The sequence below is a fragment of the Pogoniulus pusillus genome, chromosome 20, assembly GCF_015220805.1.
Source record: "Pogoniulus pusillus isolate bPogPus1 chromosome 20, bPogPus1.pri, whole genome shotgun sequence".
NCBI classification, from domain to species: Eukaryota; Metazoa; Chordata; class Aves; order Piciformes; family Lybiidae; genus Pogoniulus; species Pogoniulus pusillus.
The window spans coordinates 21578738-21598870 of NC_087283.1; the positions used below are offsets into that span (position 1 = coordinate 21578738).

The 20133-nt window shown below is 59.8% G+C and overlaps 1 protein-coding gene across 1 annotated transcript; it reads left to right on the top strand.

Moving 5' to 3' along the window:
• The first annotated feature begins 1793 nt into the window (after window positions 1–1793).
• Window positions 1794–18751, top strand: LOC135184607 (uromodulin-like). The gene is made up of 9 exons (XM_064160563.1): window positions 1794–2090; window positions 2566–2635; window positions 3092–3253; window positions 4521–4726; window positions 8249–8409; window positions 10398–10643; window positions 12541–12700; window positions 16044–16176; window positions 18617–18751. Exons 1-9 carry the CDS (start codon window positions 1809–1811, stop codon window positions 18736–18738), a joined length of 1542 nt encoding a protein of 513 aa, XP_064016633.1. The 5' UTR covers window positions 1794–1808; the 3' UTR covers window positions 18739–18751.
• Window positions 18752–20133: the final 1382 nt, after the last annotated feature.

Sequence of the window (20133 nt, forward strand, 5' to 3'; positions counted from 1 at the left end):
CCTGACCTGGGCTTATCCCCTGCCTAACCCAGAGCCTGCCTGGAGCCTATCCCTGCCTAACCCAGGGGCTGCAGCCTGCCTGGAGCCTATCCCCTGCCTAACCCAGGGGCTGCAGCCTGCCTGGAGCCTATCCCCTGCCTAACCCAGGGGCTGCAGCCTGCCTGGAGCCTATCCCCTGTCTCTGTGCTCAAGCAGCCTCCCTGGGCAACCTGTGCCAGGCTCTCCCCAGCCTCACTGCCAACAACTTCTTCCTCATCTCCTCATGGGGTTGAGGCCCTATTCAAGGTGAGGCTGGACAAGGCTTTGGGCAACCTGCTCTAGTGGAGGATGTCTCTGCTGACTGCAGGGGGCTTAGGCTGGGTGAGCTTTGGTGGTCCCTTCCAACCCAAACCATTCTATGATGCTAAGATGTGGGAGGAAGAGTGTGGGGATGCAGTGAGTTGTTCTCCTGGAGGAGTGAGAGCCACAACCTCCCTGGGCAACCTGTGCCAGGCTCTGCCCACCCTCACTGTGTCTCTGTGCTCCACATCCTCCCTGGGCAACCTGTGCCAGGCTCTCCCCACCCTCACTGTGTCTCTGTGCTCCACAACCTCCCTGGGCAACCTGTGCCAGGCTCTGCCCACCCTCACTGTGTCTCTGTGCTCCACAACCTCCCTGGGCAACCTGTGCCAGGTTCTGCCCACCCTCACTGTGTCTCTGTGCTCCACAACCTCCCTGGGCAACCTGTGCCAGGCTCTGCCCACCCTCACTGTGTCTCTGTGCTCCACAACCTCCCTGGGCAACCTGTGCCAGGCTCTGCCCACCCTCACTGTGTCTCTGTGCTCCACAACCTCCCTGGGCAACCTGTGCCAGGCTCTGCCCACCCTCACTGTGTCTCTACTCCACAACCTCCCTGGGCAACCTGTGCCAGGCTCTCCCCACCCTCACTGTGTCTCTGTGCTCCACAACCTCCCTGGGCAACCTATGCCAGGCTCTGCCCACCCTCACTGTGTCTCTGTGCTCCACAACCTCCCTGGGCAACCTGTGCCAGGCTCTGCCCACCCTCACTGTGTCTCTGTGCTCCACAACCTCCCTGGGCAACCTGTGCCAGGCTCTGCCCACCCTCACTGTGTCTCTGTGCTCCACAACCTCCCTGGGCAACCTGTGCCAGGCTCTGCCCACCCTCACTGTGTCTCTACTCCACAACCTCCCTGGGCAACCTGTGCCAGGCTCTCCCCACCCTCACTGTGTCTCTGTGCTCCACAACCTCCCTGGGCAACCTATGCCAGGCTCTGCCCACCCTCACTGTGTCTCTGTGCTCCACAACCTCCCTGGGCAACCCGTACCAGTTTCTCCCTGCCCTCACTGCCAACAATTTCTTCCTCTCCTCCACTCTCAGTCTCCCCTCTGCCACCTTCAATCCACTCCCCCTTACCTCATCACTCCCAGCCCTTGCCAAAAGTCCCTTCCCAGCTTTAAGCCACTGCTGCTACGGGCAGCTGATTCCTGCATCCCAAACCAAAAGGTGGCAGGACCAAACCCTCCTCTCTCCCTCCCTCTCTCCCTCCTTCCCCAGGACTTCTCCCTACATCTTAGATGCCAAAAGTCACTACCCAAAGCTCAGCTGCCCCAAACCGAGGTGGTGGTTGCCACAGCACCCACAGCTATGTGGCCTTCATCTCTGCTTATCTCTTGTTGGTGCTGCTTCAAGAGCAGGTGCCAGGGATCCAGCTGGATGCACAACATCCCAGACGCCCTGGGGGGAGGGGGGGGAAGGGAGGAAGGGGATGTTTACAGCTATCCTCCCTGTTTGGGATCCGATCAGGGCCATGGCTTGCGTCAGCAGCCCCCAGCCGCTGGCTCATGGGAAGGATGCAGGAGGATGGAGTTCAGCGGAGCCCTTTGCCATCCCCCCCCCACCCCCCTTCCTCCCCCCTCCCCAGTGGCTGCTGAAGCATTCCAGGCTTGGCTCTTGTGCAATCCTGGAGGCTGCCTCTCTGCCTGGGGGAGAAGGAGGAGATGCTGGAAGGGGATATAAGGCAGGGTGGCAGGGAGCGAGAGAGCCACCCGAGGCGGCGGCGAGTGGAGGAGCAGAGTGTGGCCTGGCCATGGTGAGTGGGAGATGGGGAGAGGGAGGGAGGCTGCAGCCAGGTGGGGTTGGGCTCTGGTGCCAGGCTGAAGGAGCCCCAGGCTGAAGCTGTGGCAGGGCAGGTGTGGGCTGGCTGTGAGGAGGAAGCTGCTGGCAGAGAGAGTGATTGGCACTGGCATGGGCTGCCCAGGGAGGTGGTGGAGTGGCCGTGGCTGGAGGGGTTGGAGCCAAGGCTGGCTGGGCACTGAGTGCCATGGTGTGGTTGTTTGGGCAGGGCTGGGTGCTAGGTTGGCACTGAGTGCCATGGTGTGGTTGTTTGGGCAGGGCTGGGTGCTAGGTTGGCACTGAGTGCCATGGTGTGGTTGGTTAGGCAGGGCTGGGTGCTAGGTTGGGCACTTAGTGCCATGGTCTGGTTGGTTGGGCAGGGCTGGGTGCTAGGTTGGCCTGGCTGAGCTTGGAGCTCTCTTCCAACCTGCTTGGTTCTGTGATTCTCCCAGGGGAGGACTCTGAGCTCTCTGCTGCTGCTGCTCCCTGCCCTCTACCAGGCTGGCTGTGCGGGCACCAAGAGTGAGTCTCCCTCCCCACTGCCCTGCTGGGGCACAGGCAGGTAGCATGGGAAGGAAGAGGTCAAACCCTGGCTCTGAGCCCTCTCCAGGATCCTCACAGCACCACTGGGAGGGCACCACAGAGCAGGGCTCAGGCAGGGTAGGAGGTCTCCATGCCAGTCACCTCAGGAGCTGGGCAGAGGTGCTGTGATGTGCCCCCCACACACACACTCTCCTTGCCAGCTGCTGGCACCACTCCACACCTCTGATGCAGGCTATGGCCACACTGAGGAGGTCTGCCAGGCTGCCAGTCACCCCTCCCAGGCAAGCTGAGGTGGCAGCATCCTCCTTGGGTGGGCTCAACCCCCTGGCGCTGGGCAAAGGCTCTGCACCGTGGGGTGGGTTTGCTCTGCCAACTCTCAGGACTGGGCAGCTGCCCCTGCTGCCTTTCAGCTTGCCCACTTGTCCTTTGCTGCAGGCCAGCTGGCAAGCCCACAGGGCCCAGGGCTTGCCCTGCGTCTCCAGAGGAGCCCAGGTGCCTGCCTGCCAAACCCCTGCCAGCACCAAGGCAGGTGCCAGGCGGTGGAGGACAGCCCAGTCTGCAGCTGCAAGCCAGGCTTCACAGGGGCATTCTGCCAAGGTAGGCCTGAGCAGCTGAGTGAACCCTCCCTCCCCTGTCTGCCCACGGGGGCTGGTGGGCACCGTGCGCTGGTGCCACCGCTGGTGGGCACAGTGCAGTGGTGCCACTGGTGGTGAGCACATTGCAGTGGTGTCACTGCTGGTGGGCACAGTGCAGTGGTGGCACTGCTGGTGGGCACATTGCAGTGGTGTCACTGCTGGTGGGCACAGTGCAGTGGTGCCACTGGTGGTGGGCACACTGCAATGATGTCACCACTAGTGGGCACACAGTGCACTGGTGCCACCACAAGTGGGCACAGTGCAGCAGTGTCACTGCTGGTGGCCACAGTGCACTGCTGCCACCACTTGTGGGCATGGTGTGCTGGTGTCACTGCTAGTGGGCACAGGGCAGTGATGAGCCAGGCTGCCACTGGCTCTGCTGCCCACCTGGGCACACTGCTGCCTCCTCTGCAGCTGCTCTCTCACAGCACCCCCAGGGCCCTCTCTGCCTGCCTGCTCTCAGCCCCTCTGGCCCCAGCCTGCACTGCTGCTTGGGGCTGCTGTGGCCAAAGTGCACAACCTGCCCTTGGCCTTCTTCACTCTCATCCCCTTGGCCTCTGCCCACCCATGCAGCCTGCCCAGGTCCCTCTGCAGGGCTCTGCTGCCCTCCAACAGCTCCACAGCTGCTCCTGGCTTGCTGCCACCTGCAGCCTCCCTGCTGCTGGACTCAATGCCCTGCTCCAGAGCATCACTGAAGACATTGCCCAGGCCTGTGCCCAGCACTGCTCCCTGGGGCACACCACCAGTGCCAGCTGCCAGCTGGGCACCATTCACCACCACTCTCTGTGCCCATCCCTGCAGCCTGCTCTTGACCCATATCAGAATGACTCTGTCCCAGCCAGGAGCTGCCAGCTGTGCCAGGAGCTGCCTGTGCCAGATGATGCCAAAGGCTTTGCTGCAGTGCAGGCAGACTCCAGCCCCAGCCTGCCCCACATGCCCCAGGCAGGAACCTGATCATAAATGGAGCTCAGGTTGCTCAGGCAGGACCTGCCCTTCCTAACCCCATGCTGCCTGGGCCTGAGCCCTTGGCCATCCTGTAGGTGCTTTGTGATGGCACTCAGGATGAGCTGTTCCATCACCTTGCCTGGCACTGAGGTCAGGCTGACAGGGCTGGAATTTCCTGGCTCCTCCTTCCAGCCCTTCATGTCCATGGGCACCACAGTGGCACCTTCCAGTCCTTGGGAACCTCTCCAGTGACCCAGGACTATTGGAATCCTTTCCCTCCCTAGATGTGCTCATGAAGTTGGCCTGCAAGGATGATCACATGAAGATGATGGTGAGGAAGGAGGTGTTTGAAGTCCTGAGGATCCCCCAGGAGCTCGTCCACCTGAAGAACAAGGCGTGCAAGGTGTCAGAAAGGTGGGAGGAAGGGGAGCTCTTCTGGGCAGCCACTCTCACAAGGGACAACTACACTGCCTGTGGATCAGTCATTCAGGTGAGGAGCTCCCAAACCCTCAGAGCAGCAAAGCTCTTCAGGCTGCATGAGGCTGCTGTAAGCCTCTCCATGGTGCTGTGTCCCCCTCCAGGAGGAGCTCCCAAACCCTCAGAGCAGCAAAGCTCACCAGGCTGGATGAGGCTGCTGTAAGCCTCTCCATGGTGCTGTTCCCCCCTCCAGGAGGAGCTCCCAAGCTCTCAGAGCAGCAAAGCTCTTCAGGCTGGAGGAGGCTGCTGTAAGCCTCTCCATGGTGCTGTGTCCCCCTCCAGGAGGAGCTCCCAAACCCTCAGAGCAGCAAAGCTCTTCAGGCTGCATGAGGCTGCTGTAAGCCTCTCCATGGTGCTGTGTCCCCCCTCCAGGAGGAGCTCCCAAACCCTCAGAGCAGCAAAGCTCTTCAGGCTGGATGAGGCTGCTGTAAGCCTCTCCATGGTGCTGTGTCCTCCCTCCAGGAGGAGCTCCCAAACCCTCACAGCAGCAAAGCTCACCAGGCTGCATGAGGCTGCTGTAAGCCTCTCCATGGTGCTGTGTCCCCCCTCCAGGAGGAGCTCCAAAGCCCTCAGAGCAGCAAAGCTCTTCAGGCTGGAGGAGGCTGCTGTAAGCCTCTCCATGGTGCTGTGTCCTCCTCCAGGAGGAGCTCCCAAACCCCTCAGAGCAGCAAAGTTCACCAGGCTGGATGAGGCTGCTGTAAGCCTCTCCATGGTGCTGTGTCCCCCTCCAGGAGGAGCTCCCAAACCCCTCAGAGCAGCAAAGCTCTTCAGGCTGCATGAGGCTGCTGTAAGCCTCTCCATGGTGCTGTGTCCCCCCTCCAGGAGGAGCACCCAAACCCTCAGAGCAGCAAAGCTCACCAGGCTGGATGAGGCTGCTGTAAGCCTCTCCATGGTGCTGTGTCCTCCCTCCAGGAGATGCTCCCAAGCCCTCAGAGCAGCAAAGCTCTTCAGGCTGCATGAGGCTGCTGTAAGCCTCTCCATGGTGCTGTGTCCCCCCTCCAGGAGGAGCACCCAAACCCTCAGAGCAGCAAAGCTCACCAGGCTGGATGAGGCTGCTGTAAGCCTCTCCATGGTGCTGTGTCCTCCCTCCAGGAGGAGCTCCCAAACCCTCAGAGCAGCAAAGCTCACCAGGCTGGATGAGGCTGCTGTAAGCCTCTCCATGGTGCTGTGTCCTCCCTCCAGGAGATGCTCCCAAGCCCTCAGAGCAGCAAAGCTCTTCAGGCTGCATGAGGCTGCTGTAAGCCTCTCCATGGTGCTGTGTCCTCCCTCCAGGAGATGCTCCCAAACCCTCAGAGCAGCAAAGCTCACCAGGCTGGATGAGGCTGCTGTAAGCCTCTCCATGGTGCTGTGTCCTCCCTCCAGGAGGAGCTCCCAAGCTCTCAGAGCAGCAAATCTCACCAGGCTGGATGAGGCTGCTGTAAGCCTCTCCATGGTGCTGTGTCCTCCCTCCAGGAGGAGCTCCCAAACCCTCAGAGCAGCAAAGCTCTTCAGGCTGCATGAGGCTGCTGTAAGCCTCTCCATGGTGCTGTGTCCCCCCTCCAGGACACGCTGTCATTAGTTGCTTCCAGTATGACAAGCTGCAGAGGTGGGCACAAGCCAAGCTCAGGAGCTGCAACAAGACCAAGGGCAAGGTGCTGCAGCTGGGGGGAGGCAATGCCAAGCACCAATGCAGGCTGGGCAGTGCCAGGCTGCAGAGCAGCCCTGAGCAGAGGCACTTGGGGGTGCTGCTGGAGGAGAAGCTCAGCAGCAGCCAGCAGTGTGCACTTGCAGCCCAGAGAGCCAAGCAGAGCCTGGGCTGCAGCAGCAGCAGTGTGGGCAGCAGGGCCAGGGAGGGGATTCTGCCCCTCTGCTCTGCTCTGCTGAGAGCCCACCTGGAGTCCTGCATCCAGTGCTGGAGCCCCTGGCACAAGAGGGCTGTGGAGATGCTGCAGAGTGTCCAGAGCAGGGCCAGGAGGATGCTGAGAGGCTGCAGCAGCTCTGCTGTGAGCACAGCCTGAAAGAGTTGGGGCTGTGCAGGCTGCAGCAGAGGAGGCTCCCAGGGGACCTTCTGGTGGCCTTGCAGCATCTGCAGGGGGCTGCAAAAAAGCTGGGGAGGGACTTTGGAGGCTGTCAGCTCTGAGGTCCCCCTGGAGCCTTCTCCTCTCCAGGCTGCACACCTCCAGCTCCCTCAGCCTGTCCTCATAGCAGAGCTGCTCCAACCTCTGAGCATCTTCATGGCCTCCTCTGCACCTGCTCCATCAGCTCCATGTCCTGAGGGCTCCAGAGCTGGGCACAGCACTCAGGTGAGGTCTCAGCAGAGCACAGAGGCAGAATCAGCTCTCTGGATCTGCTGCAAAGCAGCTTTGGATGCAGCCCAGGCTGTGATTTGCCTTCTGTGCTGCAAGCTCACACTGCCTGCTCCTGCCCAGCTTCTCTCAGCACCCCCAAGCCCCTTCTGTCCCCTCCTCCTCCTCCAGCCTGTACTGACAGTGAGGATTGCTCCAACCCAGGTGCAGAACCTTGCACCTGCTCTTGGTGCACCTCATGAGGTGCATCTGTGCCCACCTCTCCAGCACCTCATTTGGTGCATCTGTGCCCACCTCTCCAGCACCTCATTTGGTGCATCTGTGCCCACCTCTCCAGCAGCTCATGAGGTACATCTGTGCCCACCCATCCAGCACCTCATTTGGTGCATCTGTGCCCACCCATCCAGCACCTCATTTGGTGCATCTGTGCCCACCCATCCAGCACCTCATTTGGTGCATCTGTGCCCACCTCTCCAGCAGCTCATTTGGTGCATCTGTGCCCACCCATCCAGCAGCTCATGAGGTGCATCTGTGCCCACCCATCCATCACCTCATGAGGTGCATCTGTGCCCACCTCTCCAGCACCTCATTTGGTGCATCTGTGCCCACCCATCCATCACCTCATGAGGTGCATCTGTGCCCACCCATCCATCACCTCATGAGGTACATCTGTGCCCACCTCTCCAGCAGTCCATGAGGTGCATCTGTGCCCACCTATCCAGCACCTCATGAGGTGCATCTGTGCCCACCTCTCCAGCACCTCATGAGGCACATCTGTGCCCACCCATCCATCACCTCATGAGGTGCATCTGTGCCCACCTCTCCAGCAGTCCATGAGGTGCATCTGTGCCCACCTCTCCAGCTTGCCCAGGTCCCTCTGGCTGCCCTCCTGTCCCTCTGCCATAGCAACAGCTCCACCCAGCTTGGTGCCCTCTGCACACTTGCTGATGCTGCCCTCGACCTGCCTGTCTTTAGCAGTGATTAAAGTGCCCAACAGCCCAGTGCAGCCCCCTGAGGGACCCCTCTTGGCACTGCCCTCCAGCTGGACTTGAGGCCATCAAGCAACCACCCTCTGCCTGCCACCACCCAGCCAATTCCTCCTCCACCCAACAGATCCATCTCTCAGGCTGCTGTTGGAGGCTGTGCCCAGACAGATCCCATCTCTAGGTCATGCCTTAGCCACTGGCTCACAGACAGCCCCTTGGGAGCTCTGGCTGTGCCCTGGAGAGTTGATTCCTGTCTTGTCCCAGCAAAACAGCTCCCATGTGTCCTACTTCAACGTCCTGGAGTCTGAGTGGGGAGCAGGCATGGAAGTGATCTCCAGGAGCCTCCAGCTGAAGGTGAATTTCTCCTGCATCTACAGCTATGAGCAGGTGGTGAAGCTGCCCTTTGCCCTCACTGCTGTGGACAAGTGAGTGCTCCCTCCTCACCTTGCTGCCTTCCAGCTTGCAGCCAAAGAGATGCCCTTCCCTGGGGGGGGGTCTGCAAAGAGCCTGGCCAGCTGCAGCCACCTGAAAGGCTCTGCCACAGCACAATGCCTCCCTTCCTCTTTGCCAGAGCCAGCCCAGGGGCTGCCTTCCTCCTCTCTGCTCCAAACCAGCTACCCACCAAAGGGTGGCACCTGGCAGATGCCCTCACCAGGCCCCAAGGTGCTCTGGGTTGCCTTTCTCACAGCCCTCGCTGCCCAGCAGGTGTCCTCCCCCCCACACACACCGTGAGCTGCCTCTGCCTGCACAGCCAGAAGGCAGCTCAGGGCTCAGCTCTCAGGAGGCTCCAGCTGTCTGCACAGCCCTGCTGCTGGCCTGCCTTGTGCTGCAGCCTGCCTGCCTGCCTGCCTGCTCAGGAGTCCTCTCCTCTCCCTCTCAATCTTCTTCTCTCCCCTTCCTCAATCCTCTCCCCTTCCCCTCAATCCTCTCCTCTCTCCTCAATCATCTCTTCTCTCCTCAATCCTCTCCCCTCAATACCCTCTCCTTCCCCTCCCCTCCTCAATCCTCTGTCCTCACCCCTTTCCCCACCTCAATCCTCCCTCCGCTCCCCCTCCTCAATCCTCTCCCCCTCCTCTCCTCTCTCCTCAATCATCTCTTCTCTCCTCAATCCTCTCCCCTCAATACCCTCTCCTTCCCCTCCCCTCCTCAATCCTCTGTCCTCACCCCTTTCCCCACCTCAATCCTCCCTCCGCTCCCCCTCCTCAATCCTCTCCCCCTCCTCTCCTCTCTCCTCAATCCTCACCCCCTTCTCAATCCTCTCCCCCCTCCTCAATCCTCTCCCCTCTCCTCTCCTCTGCCCCTCCTCAATCCTCTCCCCTCCCTCTCAATCCTCCCCCCTCTCCTTAATCCTCTCCTCTCCCCCTCCTCAACCCTCTCTCCTCTCCCCTTTCCTCACCTCAATCCTCTCCTCTCCCCCTCCTCAATCCTCTCTCCCCTCCTCATCCTCTCCCCTCTCCTCAATCCTCTCCTCTCCCCCTCCTCAATCCTCTCTCCTCAATCCTCTCCTCTCCCCCTCCTCAATCCCCTCTCCTCAATCCCCTCTCCTCAATCCCCTCTCCTCTCCCCCTCCTCAATCCTCTCTCCTCAATCCTCTCCTCTCCCCCTCCTCAATCCTCTCACCTCAATCCTCTCACCTCAATCCTCTCCTCTCCCCCTCCTCAATCCCCTCTCCTCAATCCCCTCTCCTCAATCCTCTCCTCTCCCCCTCCTCAATCCCCTCTCCTCAATCCCCTCTCCTCAATCCTCTGCTCTCCCCCTCCTCAATCCCCTCTCCTCAATCCCCTCTCCTCAATCCTCTGCTCTCCCCCTCCTCAATCCCCTCTCCTCAATCCTCTCCTCAATCCCCTCTCCTCAATCCTCTCCTCTCCCCCTCCTCAATCCTCTCACCTCAATCCTTTCCTCTCCCCCTCCTCAATCCTCTCACCTCAATCCTCTCTCCTCAATCCTCTGCTCTCCCCCTCCTCAATCCTCTCCCCCCTCCTCAATCCCCTCTCCTCAATCCTCAATTCTCTCCCCCTTTTCAATCCTCTCCTCTCCCTTTCCTCAATCCTCTCTCCTGTCCCCTTTCCTCACCTCAATCCTTTCCTCTCCCCCTCCTCAATCCACTCCCCTCTCATCACTCCTCAATTCTCTCCCCCTCCTCAATCCCCTCTCCTCAATCCTCTCCTCTCCCCCTCCTCAATCCCCTCTCCTCTCCCCCTCCTCTTCCCCTCCTCAATTCTCTCTCCTCTCCCTCTCCTCAATCCTCTCCTCTCCCCCCTCCTCAATCCTCTCTCCTCTCCCCCTCCTCAATCCTCTCCTCTCCTCAATCCTCTCTCCTCTCCCCAATCCTCTCTCCTCTCCCCAATCCTCTCTCCTCTCCCCAATCCTCTCTCCTCTCCCCAATCCTCTCTCCCTCTCCTCTCCCTCCCAGGCTGGTGCAGTTCGTGGTCAGAGAGGAACGCATCAACATCAGCATGAGGCTGTACAAGAGCCCCTCCTACCTGCAGCCCTACCACCTGCCCACCGCTGCCATCCCCCTGACGGACACCCTCTACGTCCTGCTGAGGGCAGAAGGGCACCACCAGCTCAAAGCCTTCCAGCTGAGTGCTGAGGACTGCTGGGCAACGCCTGGCACAGCTCCTTACCAGGCTGTGCAGCACAAACTCATCGAGAAGGGGTGAGTGGAGTGCTCCTGGCACCAGCTCTGTGGCTCCTTGCACCGTTGGCACAGGCTGGGTACTGAGGGCAGCTTCCTGGGAGGGCTTCAGCTTGGAAAGGACCCTCAAGAACAGCCAGTGCCAACCTCCATGCCATAGGCAGGGATGCCATGGGTGCTCAAGGGCTCATCCAGCCTGGGTTTGAAGGCCTCCAGGGAGGTTGTGGAGCACAGAATGGGATCTTTGATCACATTGGGTGATTCTGTGCTCCACAGCCTCCCTGGGCAACCTGTGCCAGGCTCTCACCACCCTCAATCTGTGCCAGGCTCTGCCCACCCTCACTGTGTCTCTGTGCTCCACAACCTCCCTGGGAAACCTGTGCCAGGCTCTGCCCACCCTCACTGTGATTCTGTGCTCCACAGCCTCCCTGGGCAACCTGTGCCAGGCTCTCCTCACCCTCACTGTGTCTCTGTGCTCCACAACCTCCCTGGGCAACCTGTGCCAGGCTCTGCCCACCCTCACTGTGTCTCTGTGCTCCACAGCCTCCCTGGGCAACCTGTGCCAGGCTCTTACCACCCTCACTGCCAAGCATTTCTCCTTCATCTCCACTCTCAAGCCTACTTAGTGACATCACTGGTGGGCACAGGGGTTGGAAGGGACCTCTGGGGTCAGGTGGCAGCTCCTGAGCTGGGCACAGAGGGTGGAAGAGACCTCTGGGGATCAGGTGGCAGCTCCTGAGCTGGGCACAGAGGGTGGAGGGGACCTCTGGGGTCAGGTGGCAGCTCCTGAGCTGGGCACAGAGGGTGGAAGAGACCTCTGGGGATCAGGTGGCAGCTCCTGAGTTGGGCATGGAGGTTGGAAGGGACCCCTGGGGTCAGGTGGCAGCTCCTGAGCTGGGCACAGAGGTTGGAAGAGACCTCTGGGGTCAGGTGGCAGCTCCTGAGCTGGGCACAGAGGGTGGAAGTGACCTCTGGGGATCAGGTGGCAGCTCTTGAGCTGGGCACAGAGGTTGGAGGGGACCTCTGGGGATCAGGTGGCAGCTCTTGAGCTGGACACAGAGGTTGGAGGGGACCTCTGGAGATCAGGTGGCAGCTCCTGAGCTGGGCACAGAGGTTGGAAGAGACCTCTGGGGATCATGTGACAGCTCCTGAGCTGGGCACAGAGGTTGGAAGGGACCCCTGGGGATCAGGTGGCAGCTCCTGAGCTGGGCACAGAGGTTGGAAGGGACCCCTGGGGATCAGGTGGCAGCTCCTGAGCTGGGCACAGAGGTTGGAAGAGACCTCTGGGGATCAGGTGGCAGCTCCTGAGCTGGGCATGGAGGTTGGAAGGGACCCCTGGGGTCAGGTGGCAGCTCCTGAGCTGGGCACAGAGGTTGGAAGAGACCTCTGGGGTCAGGTGGCAGCTCCTGAGCTGGGCACAGAGGGTGGAAGTGACCTCTGGGGATCAGGTGGCAGCTCTTGAGCTGGGCACAGAGGTTGGAGGGGACCTCTGGAGATCAGGTGGCAGCTCCTGAGCTGGGCACAGAGGTTGGAAGGGACCCCTGGGGATCAGGTGGCAGCTCCTGAGCTGGGCACAGAGGTTGGAGGGGACCTCTGGGCATCATCCACTCCAACCCACCCCCATGCCAAGCTGGATTCACCCAGAGCAGGTCCCACAGGACCACCTCCAGGCAGGTTTAAACATCTCCACCCCCTCTCTGAACAGCTTTTCCCAGCGCTCCACCCTCTTGACATGAAACCCCACCCAAGTTCCTCCTGTTGCAGTGGAACTTCTGATGCCCAGCAAGGGGCATCCCCCACCAGCACTGGCACAGAAGCCATCCTGCTCAGCTCTACCATGCCAGGGCTGCGCTCCAGCCCCTGGGTGCTGTGCTGGGCTGCTCCTTGCCCCCTGCTGACTCTGCTCCTCCTGCCCCAGGTGCCCTCAGGACAAGACAGTGAGCTACCTCAACAGCAGTGGAGAGAGCACTGCTGTCAAGTTCAGCTTCCAGATGTTTCGCTTCGTGGGGCACCCACAGCTGTTCCTGCACTGCCGTGTCCGCCTCTGTGCCCCCGATGCCCTGCAGCCCTGTGCCAAGGTGAGCTCTGCCCACTGCCCTGCACCCTGCCCCTGCTCACTCAGGCTGGGGAACGGGCACACAGCCAGCTGGCAGCTGGTGCTCAGTGTCTCTGGTGATGACCTGGAGCAGGGGATCAATATCAGTATCAATATCAGTGCTGGGCACAGTCCTGGTCAGTGCCTTTAGAGATGATCTGGAGCAAGGGATCAGTATCAATATCAGTACTGGGTACAGTCCTGGTCAGTACCTTGAGTCATGATCTGGAGCAGGGGATCAATATCAAAATCAATGCTGGGCACAGACCTGGTCAATGCCTTTAGTGATGATCTGGAGCAGGGGATCAATATCAGTATCAATATCAAAATCAATATCAATATCAGTGCTGGGCACAGTCCTGGTCAATGCCTTTAGTGATGATCTGGAGCAGGGGATCAATATCAGTATCAATACCTATATCAGTACTGGGTACAGTCCTGGTCAGTATCTTGAGTCATGATCTGGAGCAGGGGATCAAAATCAAAATCAAAATCAATATCAATATCAGTGCTGGGCACAGTCCTGGTCAGTATCTTGAGTCATGATCTGGAGCAAGGGATCAATATCAGTATCAATATCAGTACTGGGTACAGTCCTGGTCAGTACCTTGAGTCATGATCTGGAGCAAGGGATCAATATCAAAATCAATGCTGGGCACAGTCCTGGTCAATGCCTTTAGTGATGATCTGGAGCAGGGGATCAATATCAGTATCAATATCAAAATCAATATCAAAATCAGTGCTGGGCACAGTCCTGGTCAATACCTTTAGTGATGATCTGGAGCAAGGGATCAATATCAGTGCTGGGCACAGTCCTGGTCAGTATCTTCAGTGATGATCTGGAGCAAAGGATCAATATCAGTGCTGGACACAGTCCTGGTCAATGCCTTTAGTGATGATCTGGAGCAGGGGATCAATATCAGTATCAATATCAGTGCTGGGCACAGTCCTGGTCAGTGCCTTTAGTGATGACCTGGAGCAGGGGACCAATATCAAAATCAATACCAATATCAGTGCTGGGCACAGTCCTGGTCAGTATCTTCAGTGATGATCTGGAGCAAGGGATCAATATCAGTGCTGGGCACAGTCCAGGTCAGTATCTTGAGTCATGATCTGGAGCAAGGGATCAATATCAGTGCTGGGCACAGTCCAGGTCAGTATCTTGAGTCATGATCTGGAGCAAGGGATCAATATCAGTATCAATATCAGTGCTGGGCAGAGTCCAGGTCAGTATCTTGAGTCATGATCTGGAACAAGGGATCAATATCAGTATCAATATCAGTGCTGGGCACAGTCCTGGTCAGTGCCTTTAGTGATGATCTGGAGCAAGGGATCAATATCAAAATCAGGATCAATATCAGTGTTGGGCACAGTCCTGGTCAATACCTTTAGTGATGATCTGGAGCAAGGGATCAATATCAGTGCTGGGCACAGTCCTGGTCAATATCTTGAGTCATGATCTGGAGCAGGGGACCAATAACAATATCAAAATCAATATCAATATCAGTGCTGGGCACAGCCCTGGTCAATATCTTCAGTCATGATCTGGAGCAGAGGATCAATATCAAAATCAGTATCAACATCAATATCAGTGCTGGGCAGTCTTGGTCAGTATCTTTAGTGATGATCTGGAGCAGAGGATCAATATCAATACCAATATCAGTGCTGGTCAAAGATCTGGTCAGTACCTATAGTGATGATGTGGAGCAGGGGATCAATATCAGTATCGGTACTGGGCACAGTCCTGGTCAATGTCATTAGTGATGATCTGGAGCAGGGGATCAATACCAGTGCTGGGCACAGTTCTGGTCAGTGTCTTTAGTGATGATCTGGAGCAGGGGATCAATATCAATATCAGTGCTGGGCACAGCCCTGATCAATACCTTTAGTGATGATCTGGAGCAGAGGATTGAGTCCAGCAGCAGTTTCCCCTCTGATTCCCAAAACCTCCCCTGGAGAGTGGAAGCCTCATCCCTGGAGGTGTCCAGGGCCAGGCTGGATGTGGCTCTGAGCAACCTGCTCTGGTGGGAGGTGAAAGCCTCCTCCCTGGAGGTGTCCAGGGCCAGGCTGGATGTGGCTGTGGGCAACCTGCTCTGGTGGGAGGTGAAAGCCTCATCCCTGGAGGTGTCCAGAGCCAGGCTGGATGTAGCTGTGAGCAACCTGCTCTGGTGGGAGGTGAAAGCCTCCTCCCTGGAGGTGTCCAGGGCCAGGCTGGATGTGGCTGTGAGCAACCTGCTCTGGTGGGAGGTGGAAGCCTCATCCCTGGAGGTATCCAGGGCCAGGCTGGATGTGGCTCTGAGCAACCTGCTCTGGTGGGAGGTGAAAGCCTCCTCCCTGGAGGTGTCCAAGGCCAGGCTGGATGTGGCTCTGAGCAACCTGCTCTGGTGGGAGGTGAAAGCCTCATCCCTGGAGGTGTCCAGGGCCAGGCTGGATGTGGCTCTGAGCAACCTGCTCTGGTGGGAGGTGAAAGCCTCCTCCCTGGAGGTGTCCAGGGCCAGGCTGGATGTGGCTGTGGGCAACCTGCTCTGGTGGGAGGTGAAAGCCTCATCCCTGGAGGTGTCCAGAGCCAGGCTGGATGTAGCTGTGAGCAACCTGCTCTGGTGGGAGGTGAAAGCCTCCTCCCTGGAGGTGTCCAGGGCCAGGCTGGATGTGGCTGTGAGCAACCTGCTCTGGTGGGAGGTGGAAGCCTCATCCCTGGAGGTATCCAGGGCCAGGCTGGATGTGGCTCTGAGCAACCTGCTCTGGTGGGAGGTGAAAGCCTCCTCCCTGGAGGTGTCCAAGGCCAGGCTGGATGTGGCTCTGAGCAACCTGCTCTGGTGGGAGGTGGAAGCCTCCTCCCTGGAGGTGCCCAAGGCCAGGCTGGATGTGGCTCTGAGCAACCTGCTCTGGTGGGAGGTGAAAGCCTCATCCCTGGAGGTGTCCAGGGCCAGGCTGGATGTGGCTGTGAGCAACCTGCTCTGGTGGGAGGTGAAAGCCTCATCCCTGGAGGTGTCCAGGGCCAGGCTGGATGTGGCTCTGAGCAACCTGCTCTGGTGGGAGGTGAAAGCCTCATCCCTGGAGGTGTCCAAGGCCAGGCTGGATGTGGCTCTGAGCAACCTGCTCTGGTTTGAGGTGTCCCTGCCCATGGCAGGGAGGTTGGAGCTGGATGAGCCTTGAGGTCCCTTCCAGCCCTGACAGTTCTGGGACTCTGTGCTCTGGGGGTTCTCAGGCTACAGCCCCCAGCTGCACCTCTGCCAGGGACTGAAACCCAGCACAGCTCCTGACCCCTGCAGCGAGCTCCTTCCCTGCCCTCTGCTCTCATCTCCCTCCCTTGGCTCTGTCGGCAGCAATGCCCCAGGAGGCAGAGGAAGAAGCGAGCACCTGAGGATGACTACGACCAGGTTGTCTCCTATGGACCCATCCACCTGCTGCCTGCTGGAGCAGAGACCCCTGCCAGGTCTGAGCAGCAGCACCTGAAGGGTAAGTGTGGCCCTCTGGGGAGGGCAGCAGCAGCTCACAGACCCTTGCAGCTCTCTAGGTGATGCCACCCCTGAAATAAGGTCATAGCATCATAGAATCAACCAGGCTGGGAGAGAGCTCCAAGCTCAGCCAGGCCAACCTAGCACCCAGCCCTGCCCAACCAACCACACCATGGCACTCAGTGCCAACCTAGCACCCAGCCCTGCCCAAACAACCACACCATGGCACTCAGTGCCAACCTAGCACCCAGCCCTGCCCAAACAACCACACCATGGCACTCAGTGCCAACCTAGCACCCAGCCCTGCCCAAACAACCACACCATGGCACTCAGTGCCAACCTAGCACCCAGCCCTAGACAAACAACCACACCATGGCACTCAGTGCCAACCTAGCACCCAGCCCTGCCCAATCAACCACACCATGGCACTCAGTGCCAACCTAGCACCCAGCCCTGCCCAAACAACCACACCATGGCACTCAGTGCCAACCTAGCACCCAGCCCTGCCCAACCAACCACACCATGGCACTCAGTGCCAACCTAGCACCCAGCCCTGCCCAACCAACCACACCATGGCACTCAGTGCCAACCTAGCACCCAGCCCTGCCCAACCAACCAGACCATGGCACTCAGCAGCACACAGGGAGGCAGAGGAGCAGCAGCAGCAGCACACAGGGAGGCAGAGGAGCAGCAGCACAGAGTGAGGCAGAGCAGCAGCAGCAGCAGCACACAGGGAGGCAGAGCAGCAGCAGCAGCAGCACACAGGGAGGCAGAGCAGCAGCAGCACACAGGGAGGCAGAGCAGCAGCAGCAGCAGCACACAGGGAGGCAGAGCAGCAGCAGCACACAGGGAGGCAGAGCAGCAGCAGCACACAGGGAGGCAGAGCAGCAGCAGCACACAGGGAGGCAGAGCAGCAGCAGCACACAGGGAGGCAGAGCAGCAGCAGCACACAGGGAGGCAGAGCAGCAGCAGCACACAGGGAGGCAGAGCAGCAGCAGCACACAGGGAGGCAGAGCAGCAGCAGCACACAGGGAGGCAGAGCAGCAGCAGCACACAGGGAGGCAGAGCAGCAGCAGCAGCACACAGTGAGGCAGAGCAGCAGCAGCAGCACACAGTGAGGCAGAGCAGCAGCAGCACACAGGGAGGCAGAGCAGCAGCAGCAGCAGCACACAGGGAGGCAGAGCAGCAGCAGCACACAGGGAGGCAGAGCAGCAGCAGCAGCACACAGTGAGGCAGAGCAGCAGCAGCAGCAGCAGCACACAGTGAGGCAGAGCAGCAGCAGCAGCACAGCTGCTTGCATCTCAGCTCCATTGACACTCCCTGCCCCAGTGCAGAGGCTCTTTGGCCACAGAGAGTCACCAACCAGATGGCATTGGCCACACTGACCAGGGGAGGTGACCCCAGGGCTTGCTCACCCTCCCTTGGGCCAGACACCAACGAGCACCTGAGCACCTGTGGGTCCCTGTTTGTCACTTTGGGAGGGGACATCATGGCCCAAGCCTTTGTTTTGCTCCCACCCTTGCTTCCCCCAGCAGCAGCAGGCTGGGGCAAGCCAGGACATCTCCCAGGTTGGCCTTTGCCAACCCAACCCATTCTGTGGGTCCCTGCTTCTCAGGCTGTCAGCAGAGCACTGCTGGTGTCCTCCCTGTGTGCTGCAGCATGCCCAGGTGAAGGCAGAGCTGAAGGGTGCTGGCAGAGGCACAGCTTTGCCTGGAGGAGCCCAGAGGCAGTCCCTGTCCCCCCCTCAGGCTGCCTAGAGGTGAAGGCAGAGACTTTCCAACCTGCTTTGCCCCCTAAAGCCCTGGGAAGCTCTGTGCTCTGAAGAGCTCTGAGTGTCCTGTCTGCAGTGGGCAGTGCCAGGCTGCAGAGCAGCCCTGAGGAGAGGGACTGCTGCCAGAGTGGTCAGGGCTTGGCACAGGCTGCCCAGGGCAGGCTTAGGTTGGAGAGGAGGAAGAATTCCTTTGGTGCCAGAGTGGTCAGGGATTGGCACAGGCTGCCCAGGGCAGGCTTAGGTTGGAGAGGAGGAAGAATTCCTTTGGTGCCAGAGTGGTCAGGGATTGGCACAGGCTGCCCAGGGGAGGCTTAGGTTGGAGAGGAGGAAGATTTTATTTGGTGCCAGAGTGGTCAGGGCTTGGCACAGGCTGCCCAGGGCAGGCTTAGGTTGGAGAGGAGGAAGAATTCCTTTGGTGCCAGAGTGGTCAGGGATTGGCACAGGCTGCCCAGGGGAGGTGGTGCAGTGCCCATACCTGGAGGTGTTGCAGAAACCTGTGCCCATGGTACTTGGGGCCATGGTTTGATGCCCATGGTGGAGGTTGGGTTGCCACTTGGACTGGATGACCTCAGAGAGCTTTTCCAACCCAATCAATTCTTGGGGTGCCCCTGCCAGGGGCTGCTGTGCCAGGACCCCAGTGTGCAACCAACCCTTTGTGCTCTTTTGGCAGGACCCACCCCGTGGCTGCTGAGTGGCCTCATCCTGCTGGCTGTGCTTGGTCTGCTCACCAGGGCTGCTGCAGCTGTGGGCACAAGGTGGCAAAGTGGGCAGCAAAGGGCTGCACCCCAATAAACGTGAAGGGGCAGAGGGGCTCCTGCCTGTGCCTGTACAGGGGGGAGGGCTGGGGAGGAGGGGATGAGAAGCTGCTTGGTGCCACCCCTGAGGTGCCCAGCTAAAGGCTGTGCTTTGGGCTCTGCTTGCCAGCATGGCCACAACCAGACCTTGCTGGGGATGAGGACACAGGGTGGGGGGTCCCCAAGTCAGCACTCAGCCAGCTGCCACGCCACAGCTCTGAGCCCCCTCCTCCATCCAAGCCCCCAGGCTGCTGCCTGCAACGAGCCCTGAGTGATGCCTCCAGCCCCTCTGTCCCGCCTGGGGGCACAGAGAGCCCCAGAGGCACCCCCACACCCCTCCCCTTGGTAGGGGGACACAGCCCAGCAGCCTCGACCCCACTCCCAGCTCCCTCTGGATGGCATCCAGGAGGAGACAGCAACACGAAGTGGGGGGGAAGGGGAGAGGAGACCAAGCTGCCCATGGGGGGAACCACAGTGCAAAAGGGAGGGGGTTAGGGCTGGGCACAGAGCAGGGCACGAAGGAGGGCTCAGAGGGGCTGCAGGAAGGATGGGGCAGAGCTCCCAAACCAAGGGAGAAGTTTGGCAGCAGGGCTGGGGAAGCCTTCACAGAGAGAGCTTCACTGGGTGGGGGAGGTGGCAGCAGGGGGGTGGCAGCAGGGAAGATGCTGCCAAGGGCTGGCAACGTTGTGCTGGTCCTCTCTTGCTGCCCAGCCTGCTCACAGGGCACAAAGGGTCCCTCCGTGGCTGGAAGGGCATGAGACAGTTCCTGGGCACTCTCAGGGTCCCTCCTGAGGCACATCCTGGCACTCTCAGCTCCCTTCTCTACCACCCTCCCACAAGCTCTGGCTGCAGCCACCCCAACCACCACCAAACATCTCCATGCCAGGGATTCTCAACCGGAATGGGGCTGGCACAGGAGCAGTTTTCAGATCTCCAGCTCCACTCATGACTGGCAGCAGGAACCCAGCACCCACTGACATGCCCTCCTGGGGCGTCATGCAGGCACCTGGGCTGCCCCTGCCAGCAGCAGCAGGGCCAGCCTGGCATCAGAGCCAGAGCCTTGCAGTGCCCACACAGCTACCTAGGGCCTTGTTGACATGAGGAAGGGCTGGGAGCCCTGGAATGCCAGTCCTGGGTTTGCTCCCTAGCCCCCTTCTGGGCACAAAACCCAAGGGATGCCCCAAGCAGCAGCCCTCACCTGGCAGCCAGCGTGGGAGCAGGAGGATCTGCTGTTGGCATCAGTGGGATGCTGCATCCAGGTCCTGTTGCCACTCACCACCACCTGCAGCAGCTGCTCTGCCAAGCTGGGCTGGGAGAGAGAGGGCAGAGAGCAGGCATCAGCGCAGCCCCAGCATGGGCACCAATGCAGCGGGCACTGAGCAGCCACAGGGGC